General features: G+C 35.9%; 1 protein-coding gene across 3 annotated transcripts in view; it reads left to right on the forward strand.

Moving 5' to 3' along the window:
* Positions 1-9,663, forward strand: part of SPATA6 (spermatogenesis associated 6) — a 133,551-nt gene extending 123,888 nt beyond the window's left edge. Inside the window, exon 13 of one of the 3 annotated variants that reach the window (XM_032846647.1) lies at positions 8,279-9,662. In XM_032846647.1, coding sequence (XP_032702538.1) covers positions 8,279-8,459 — 181 coding nt within the window. In that variant the 3' untranslated portion in view covers positions 8,460-9,662. Of the gene's footprint in view, positions 1-8,278 lie in introns of all 3 variants that reach the window. The other 2 variants (XM_032846648.1, XM_032846650.1) reach the window with 2 other exon arrangements.
* The last annotated feature ends 581 nt before the right edge of the window (positions 9,664-10,244 follow it).

Raw genomic sequence — 10,244 nt, forward strand, 5'->3', positions numbered from 1 at the left:
ATATTTTAGGAAATTTTAGACCTTCACGGTGGTAGCCTTGCCAGTGCCCAGGGTCCTAGTGTGCTTTTTAGTACCTGCTCTGTATAGCTCAGATTTCTTCAGTTTTCAGGGTGTTTACATTTCTCCATATTGTCGTGTACTTCTGGCATAACTGTCTTACTTGAACATTGTTCCTAATTAAAGACCAGGCATGAGTGATCCTTCATATAGATGGGAGTTGGTCACAAAAAGAGATAAGTAAGGATAAAAATAATTTTAAGTTCATCATTAAAATGTGAATTGACCTGTTATGACTATGTCTGAAATTTTTAACCATATTCTTTTATGGAACTAGCTAGTGATATAAACTGTTTTCTATTTACTTATGCATATTTTTCAGGTTATTAAGAGTAGAAATATGCTCGATATAATGTTTTAATTATGAAATTATTTATAACTGAGTAATTTAAATTTTGACTGTATATTTTTTTCATCTTTATAGATTCCAGTATAGTTAATATACAGTGTTATCTTAGTTTCAGGTGTACAATATAGTGATTCAGTAATTCTGTGCTTCACCTGGTGCTCATCACAAGTGCACTCCATCATTCCCATCGCGTATTTCACCTATCCCCCACCCCCTCCCCTCTGGTACCCAGCAGCTGAGTATTTTTGAATAACACAGGCTTGACTCTAGTTTTCATCTCTTCCCTATTAGTCACTATTTGATTAATCTGATGAATCTACTAAGATATAATAACAGCCAAAAGGCTGTCTTTAATATTTAACAAATAGAAGAAAAAATCTAAATAATATACAGACTTAAAATCTCTTAAATAACTAAGAATAAACCTTCATTTTTAAGTGAGGTAAATGTTACTTGATTCTAATTTGAATTCACTGGATCTTGTGTTATTAACTCAAGTATCTTAAAATCCTTTTTCATTAAATACTTAAGGTTGAACTTTTCTTTTTAAATAAATTTTGTCTAGGGGCACCTGTGTGGCTCAGTGGGTTAAAGCCTCTACCTTCAGCTCAGGTCATGATCCCAGGGTCCTGGGATTAAACCCCACATCTGGCTCTCTGCTCAGCAGGGAGCCTGCTTCCTCCTTTCTCTCTGCCTGCCTCTCTGCCTACTTGTGATCGATGTCTGTCAAATAAATAAATACTATCTTTAAAAAAAAAGTTTAAATGTTGTCTAGAAGGTATATTGATATTCAGAAATATTGGGGGTGCTGCATATTTTTGTGATTTTTCAAAGTGTCAAGATTGTAGCTTAGGAGTCTAGAAAATTCTCTGATGATTAAGACAGGGCAATGTTGTATTCATTTTTTATTTAAAACAAAAATATGACCTTGGTAATTAGACTTAATATCGATGCCAGGGCATGTCCAATGTTCCAACTTGTTGCCTGCTTAAAAAATACTACTAAGCAACCGGAATGGTTTTAGGACTACCAAATCTTGGCAGACTGATTTAATTTTTTAAGTAGATCATGAGAAAGTAATACATTAAGTACAACTTTCAGTAAGAATTATGATTTTATGACATTCTTATAAACAACTAGGCAGTTATGGTCTGAACTAATGTTAGGTGGACTGCTGGTTGGATGATGACATGGAAGAGACTATTACAGCAATCCCAAGTTAGATTCAAGAGGCATAATAAGTAGTAGTTCATGATGATATGCTTGAACTGTAGTTGTCTAAGCTCTAGTGATAACTGCCATTAGGAACAAAAAATGCATTTATTATTTTATGTAACCAGGGCAAAACAGGAAAACCCTCCTGAAGTATCACAGCTGTGCTCTTCATTAAATCAGTTTTATGTGTAGTTCTCTTTACTCCAAGTATGGGAGGGAAGTCAGAAAAGAATAATAAAAATAAATGAGATGGTCTTTATGGGTTTACCCTGCATTCATGAAACTGGATGGAGGACTTAAAATATCAGTTTAAAATACTATTTTTTTGTGTTTAAATAAAGAACACTTGTCCCCTATATACATATTACTAAAAATAATGCTTGAGACTAAGGAGATTTTAGAGTAATCTTGATTCAGTCGCCCACTCAGTAGAAATCCCTTCTGTGTCCTCCCATTGTAGGCTTATTCACTCCAAGATAAAATTATTTGACTTCTAACAGTTAAATCTGACTTTATTCTTACCTCTTCAGATGTACCTGGTATTTTATGATACTCCAAACTGTCTCATGCCTTGATTCTCTTGTAATACGATGCCCGGAATAACTTCTGTCTTCTTGTTTATGTAATGAACACCTACTTATTCTCTAGGACTAAGGTCAGGTTTTTCCCTCTTGTGAGATCCTTTCATGACCTCAATAGACTGTTAGGCATTTTCTCCTCTATCCTGCCACTTCCTCTCATGTATTTCATTTGAAGTGGCAACATTTTTCTCATAGTAACTATTTTATTATGTGTCTATCTTGTCTTCTATTAAATGTGAGCTCTTCTTGAAGGCACAGATGTTTTACTTATCTTTGTTTTTGACAGTCCATCAAAGTCTTTGACATGTAATAGTTCAATTTCAAAAAATTGTTCCACTATTAAAATTAGGTTCTTTATTAATAATGATCAGTTACATTGCTAAAATTCCATCATTTAAGTAAACTTATATTTTGATTGTGGTATTTAATAACATGTTTAGATAAGGAATCAAGAAAGGAATTAATAACAATGAAAGCTCTTAGACTTTATTTGTTGTCAGTGGTTCATTTCTACACATTCTTAGTCATGGAAGAGGGGGAAAAAAGACCTATAAGTAACCAGTCTTCAGTAAATTTCTCTGAATATACTTCTTTTACAGTTTACTATATAGTTTCTACTAATGATAAAAGAAGATAAATGGCAAGATGAAATTTCTTTCCCTAAACTTTTTTGTTCCTATAGAAAACAAAGTCTCGGGGGACCTGGGTAGCTCAGTCAGTTAAATGGCTGCCTTTGGCTCAGGTCATGATCCCAGAGTCCTGGGATGGAGCCCTGTGTCGGGCTCCCTGCTCAGCGAAGAGCCTGCTTCTCCCTCTCCCTCTGCCTGCTGCTCTGCCTACTTGTGCTCTCTCTCTATCCCTCTGTCAAATAAATAAATAAAATCTTAAAAAAAAAAAAGAAAAGAAAAGAAAATAGAAAAGTCTCTAATTCAGTGCTTTCTAATGATAGTTCCTAGACCAGTGACATCAGCATCACCCTGGTATTTTTAGAGATCCAAATTCGTGGACTCTACCTCAGTAACTCTGGAAGCGAGACTCAACAATCTTAGTGGTAATAGGCCTTCCAGATGACCTGATGCATGTTATAGTTTGAGAACTACTGCTATAATTTATGTCTTTAATGACATTTCACCTTTATATGGTATCTTTAAAAATACAAAATACTTCTCAGATTTTAATAGACCGTAATATATCCTCTTCCTGTTACATATTCTAAACCCCAAGACTTTTGAGTACTTCCATTCCTACTTTCATCCATTCATCCATCTATACATCCACCCACCTATATGTCCATCCATTCCAGCGCCTCTACACATACATCACATCCTTAAAAATACTCCGTGTTTTGTGAATCAAAGTTTTGCTTGATAGGAACCTTTGTTGGGGATTATGGAAAAGATCTTATCTCGTTTATCATATAAACATCTTTAATCATATTGACTCTTCAATCACAATTTTGAAATGTAGAATGTCATCTTTAAAGTCACTTTCAGCTCTGATTTTTTTTTTTTTAGTACAAATGGCCAGTTGCCAATTTTGTAATCCTCATGGCCTTTTAATTATTTCTTTGAATTAATATTTTGGGGGTAGCATATCCATCGTACCTTCTGACCTTCTTTTCAATGAGTATTGAGGTATTTTGAGATATTTTGTCTGAAGACTATGTATAGAGTAGTATATGCTTGGCCTTCATTTGACATAGGAAACCCTGATGTAGGAAACATCAGGGTTTCAAGTGACTTCATTCTTTTCGAAGCAAAAAATTAGTAATGTCCCTTGTCTCCTAGTTCATGCTAAACTTTCCAAAGACCTTTCTCTTCTTTGCATATATGCTAGGCCTTATCAATACCTAGGAATTGAAGCTGTGCAGTTCTTGGATATTATCCTGGTCTGTTCTTTTTTCTCTTTTTTTTTTCTTAATAGCATTATCATAATTAAATACAGGGCTCCCTACTTAAGTAGCAAGAGTAAGTTAAAACAAAATGTACCACATTAATAAAATATTATCCCCATTTTGAAAGTAACCATTTGATAGTATGTAGTACTGATCCAGTATTTTGTAGAATTTAGTAGGAATTCACTAAAATGCTTTGAATGAATGAATGCTGAAGACACTCTTGGTAAAATAGAGAACTATAATTTTTAAAAGCCTATTACTATAATAAAGCTTTTTAGAGTCACTTACACATATTAAACTTACTAGTATATTCAGTAATGAAAATCAGAATTGACTCAATATGTTCACAGTTCATCAGAGATTTAGTGCTTTCATGTCTGGAAGTAAATATCATTTTTAGGATTATGATACTCTTTTAGGATTATGATACTGCACCTATCTGTGGACCATATTAGGACCTGTTCTGTGTTCACATCTGTTTTGAAATTCAGATTTCCAGGCTGAACTAATTCCTAAATTCTCTCCAGAGAATTACAATATTCTTTATTAAACTGAAGAACTTTACAATTTTAAATAGCAAAAACTCACTGCCAAATTTTACGAGCTCTAAAAGCACCAGGATGTATATTTTGGCCACTTTAGCTCTTCTTTACAGAACCTTATCAGGTTTATATTTGCTTCTAAAAAGCTTTCTGAATTTTATTTATTCATTGCAACCCACGGAGCTGATACTTTAAGGCAGCTTTGAGACATGAAAAAAAAATGTATTGTCTGATGGAACCAAAGCCGTAGCAAACCTGTGCCAGGTAACATTAATTATAGTAATTGATGATAGAGGTGGTAATTTGGTTTATAATCTCAGAAGAAATCTACACAATGTTTTTTAAGGTTAGCAGCCAGAGTATGGGGTAGAGGTGTATGTTAGAAATTCAGACTTCTGTTCAGTAGTTTATCATAGTAGAACTAGCCTGGCAACTAAACAAAACATAAAATTCAAAAAAGAACATTGTTAGCTGGCCATCAGCATGTAGTAAAGTCAATGATTGTGGAAAAAGAGATAAGGACAAACCTGTGTTTTGTGAAATTTTAATTAGTTCATGACTTATTGCAAAACAATACAACAAATAAAAACAACCAACCAAGCAAAACGCAACACTGTGGGATTCCTAAAGTAGTATGAGGGAACACAGGCAAATGCCTGGGCTGGTAGATATGGTTGCAGAGGCACAAAAGATGTTTCTGTTAATACATTTGTGGGTGTGTGATTTCCCTATCATTTGATTCAAACAGTTTTTTGATTTGATCATTTGATTAAAAAAAAATGACAACAGGAGTGAAGCTTGGTGAAAAAATATCTATGAAATCAGAAATTATATTCAGTGGCTAGACTATTTCTTCAGCAAAGCTAATGAAAGAAATGTAACTATATCAAAGCAAGAACACTAAGACTTGGCTAAGGCCCTTTGAACAATTTTAAATATTATACTGACATTATTAGAAATTGTCTTAATTATCCCTCCTTAACTGAATGGACAAGATAGAAGAATGATAGTCATGTTTTAAAACACCTTTGTTATCCCAGAGACTCTATCATTTTCAAAATTTTCCAGTGTGAAAGAGGCAGCACCCAAGTGTGAAGAAAGTATGATAGGATCTAGTAAATATAACTAAAAAATATGAGGTAAAATTTCATTTTAGCAAGGCCATCAGGAAGTAGAGACACCTATTGTCATGGTTCACAGAAGTGAATTTTTAAAAACATATCACCTATATTACTTGTAATAGGGGAATATATTTAAGGTTTGTGTATCCTAAGTAATAATAATAGTGATAATATGATAAATGAATACCCTTTACTCACCATTCAGCTTCATAGAACATTAGCCGTACCTCTAAAACCACCTTATGCTCCTAGCCAATTTCACCTCTTTCCATAGAGATAGCTGTTGTTACAGCTTTTCTATTGTTTTTTCTTTGTAGTTATACCACACATGAATCTATCCTTCAGCAATAAGTTGTTTAATTTTCCTTGTTTTAGACTTTATATAAATGTAAGAATAACTGTGTATTGTTTAGAATTTGTTTTCTTTTTCACTCCATTTGTTTTTCAGTTTCACCTACATTGATGCATGTGGCTATAGATCATTAATTTTCCCTGCTGCATATTATATCATTATAGGCACATACCCGTTTTATGCATATCTGATCTAATCCAAATGGATATTTAGGTAGCTTCCAGTCCTTAGCTTTTTTGCAGAGTGTTGTTATGAACATGTCTGTACATGTCTCCTGGTACACAAGTGCGAGAATTTTACTTGGTTACCCAGGAGTGGGATTACTGGCTTGAAACTGCATATTCAACCTTATTGGGTCATGCCAAACTCTTCCAAAATGAGTGTATAAATGTTCTCATGACTTCACGTCCTCATGGACCACCATGTCAGGCTCCAAGAATGATAACCCAAACTACTCCATGCCTTTTTTCATGGTGTCTTTTATTGTGTTCAGATGTTAGATTGACTTCAGATCAAATAGCAAATTCTTCTTACAGATACACAGCCCTGAGAGTTCCTGTTTCACAATTGACAATAGAGGTAACATCATTGGACTGATAAGTCAAGGAAGAAATTGTTTGTTGGAAGTGAGATTCCAAATGCATGAATAAAATATTTGTGGCATTTAATAACCAGAACATACAGTTTTATATGGTACAAACTTCATAATCTCTATCATGCCTGAGAGTCTTACCTATAACAAGTAATTAATTTCTTGCAGTCAATTATTTATTTATTATTTGACAGAGATCACAAGCAGGCAGAGAGGCAGGCAGGGGGAGAGAGGAGGAAGCAGGCTCCCTGCGGAGCAGAGAGCCTGATGCGGGGCTCGATCCCAGGACCCTGGGATCATGACCTGAGCCAAAGGCAGAGGCTTTAACCCACTGAGCCACCAGGCGCCCCCTCAATTATTTATTTAAAAAAATAACTCAGTCCTTGAAAAAGTCAACATTCTGTTTCTGGCAAATGATATGTTAAGCCCAGAACTTAGTATTTATGATAGTAAACTTGTAACTTTGGTATGTTTTTAAAAGTACTATCAAACTTTCAAAAGGAGTTGCCTTTTCTTATTACCATTATAATCAACTTAGTCCTGGTCTATTTCATAGCTTCCTATCTATTCCTCTTTTTTCTTCAAGATCCTCAAAATTGGATCCCTGTCACTTCAAATACACTTTTTGGCCTTGTTTTCCATTTTCTAGAAGTTGTTCATATTCAGGCTAATTTCCTGCTCCTCCTTGAGGACAATAGCAGTGTGCCGTAGTGGAAGGGGCCTCAAGACCACAGATGTGGTATCTCTTTCTGTTCTGCCAGTCACTAGCTGGGTGGCCGTAGGCAAGTCCCTTGACTGAGCCTCAGTTTCCACAGCTACCAACTTCAGAGTGTCCTCAGATTTTTAGGTAAATATGGAGTACCTAGTTGTTTAGTGCCTTGTGGTTAATAACGTCTGTGTGCAGAGTCAGCACTATACTATACATTTTACACATTATCTTTGATTTTTTTTTAAAGATTTTATTTATTTATTTGACACAGAGAGAGAGAGCAAGAGAGGAAACACAAGCAGGGGGAGTGGGAGAGGGAGAAGCAGTCTTCCTGCTGAGTGGGCAGCCCGATGCAGGGCTCTATCCCAGGACCCTGGGATCATGACCTGAGCCAAAGGCAGCTGCTTAACCGACTGAGCCACCTAGGCGCCCCTTGTCTTTGATTTTTAAACAACACTGAAGAAGATACAGTAAAGGAAGCTGAGACCTGGGATGATTAAATAAATTGTCCCAGGGTCCACAGCTTATAAAGGAGCTGTTACCCAGTTTCAGGTCTGCCTGACTGGGGAAGCCGGGAGCTCTCATGACTGGCCTTCCCACAGCGTCTGCACCCTGCTTTCACCACATCACACGAATCTCTCTTCTCAGAATTCTTCGTAACTCTCTCGAGCACAATTTTCACTTTAGTGTTTTGTAATAGTTTCATACAAGTAGGGTCACTCTTTGAAGGCACAGACCTTATTGTCTTTTATTTCTCGCAGCCCAGAGTATCACACATAAAGTACTCAGTAAATATTTGAATTATATAATATTACCTCTCATTGAGTTTCACCAGTTTTAATATTTTATATCCTTTTTTATAGCTCATTTCAGCAGCCACGTGGCACTCTCCATTTGGATGATGGTGAATACTGGTCTAACAGGGCAGCCTCTTATAAAGGAAAATCCCACCGACCCATCTTTGAGAACAGCATGGACAAGATATACAGGAATTTGTACAAAAAGGCCTGTAGTTCTGTTTCTCATACACAGGAAAGCTTCTGAGACCATCCATGATAAACTGTATGGGTGTCCGTGTCAACTTCTCAATGAAAATGTTTGATGTGATCAATATCTGTATTCTTTTTTTTTTAAAGAGGTGGTTCTGAATAGTTAGATGTGAATAAGTTTATTGCTTCAAATGGTAAATTATCACAGGCAGTCCTTTTATTTTTAATCACAGACGAGAGTGCTCTGTTCTAAAAGTCAAAGCTCTGCACCATAATCACAGCTTCCAATCTGATTATGAGAAGGATGTTCTGCCACATATAGCTCATATCTCCATCTACAAATCCCAGAATAGATTCTCTCTAGAAATGGTCTGCCTTAATCACCTTGTGATTTTCTTTTCATCTGCTTGATTGTTTATCTTGTATAAGATTAATATGGACTCCTTTTTCTTGGTAATGAGCAAAAAAGATATACTATACAGAAATTAGTTTCCTAAGTTTAAAACCCGGATTTTACTAGTATTTTCTACTTAGTTCTCCTCCCCAAAAAAGGCTCCTTGTACTTCTTAGCTAATAAGAAATAGGGTTTTTTTTTAAGTTTATATAATCATCCACTTCCTCTTCTTTAAAAGAACTAAGTTACCTACAATACGGTCAGCTAGAAATAGCAGTGGCCATGTGTGACCCAAAATGTGAATAACTGATTTTTAAAAATAGAGTTCTTTGCATGATTTTCTTTTAAGGTCCTATCTCCTGGTGCAACCAGACTCAGAAAATAGCTTTTGTTAGCACGTAGAAACTCAGAAAGAATAAAGGGATTATATTGTATTTAAAACTCTTTAGAGTTTTCATAGGTACCAAGTGACCCAGGAAAGTAGTATCTTTACCTAAAGGACACTTTAAAAACCATAAAGGGGAGTAAAATATTATACGGAATGCTTTGTACTGGAAAATCCAGTAGTTGATAAAATTAGCTCCTCTCTACCTGCCTTATCCACCCCTGTGAGGCCAGTGAGTCTTTGAAGATATGAAGAAATTGGCCACCTCGTATTTATCAGAGTAAGTGGAGGGAAAGTAGAGAATAGCAAATAAGTAAACTTGGCTGACAAGCTCGAAGAGTTGACTACAAGGTACTGTTCTCTCATTGATTCTCCCTATGGTTAGTTTTACAGTTACGATTTAAAAAAGAAAAAACTGAACTCCATTTAAGTTGAAATTAACATGTAAAATTGAGTGATGTGTTTTGTATTAGGAGAAAGTAAGTAATATTTGTTATATAATAATAGGATTTTTAAAATTCATGTTTAGAGTGTTCTGGCATGGCAATTAGGGATGTATGGGAAAGCGCTCCAGAGAAAGGGGCCAGGAGGCCTAGGCTTTAGTTCCATCCTGCCATTCTCCTGCTGAGTCTCTTTAATTCTCTGGGCCCAACTCTCCTCAGCTATCAAATGAAGAGAATGAAGCGGATCAGCATTTCCTGAACCGTTCCGTGGACTTCTAGTCTAAGAGATGGCTGTGGGCATGTAGATACAGGTGTTTCATTAGTCGTATAAGCTGAGGAGACTCTCTGCACGGGTTTCACACTCCCCGACTTAAAGAGTCATAAGTAGGAAGGCAGGAGTGAAAGGCAGTGCTATCGATACTGGAACAGCCATTCCAGACAGAGCTGTCTGGGCAAACTAGCATGTATGGCTGATAGAGTAAACACTGGCCTGTTGGAGGCACTAAAATATCCTGGCATAACCCTCTTTCACTCTAGCATCTGGTCTGGAGTCTGACACATAATTAGTGCTCATTAAATATTTTTTGAATTAGCCCAGAATCTCCTAAGTGAGCGTGT

The sequence above is a fragment of the Lontra canadensis genome, unplaced genomic scaffold (genome assembly GCF_010015895.1).
Source record: "Lontra canadensis isolate GAN:19392208 unplaced genomic scaffold, GSC_riverotter_1.0 scaffold179, whole genome shotgun sequence".
Classification (NCBI taxonomy): Eukaryota; Metazoa; Chordata; class Mammalia; order Carnivora; family Mustelidae; genus Lontra; species Lontra canadensis.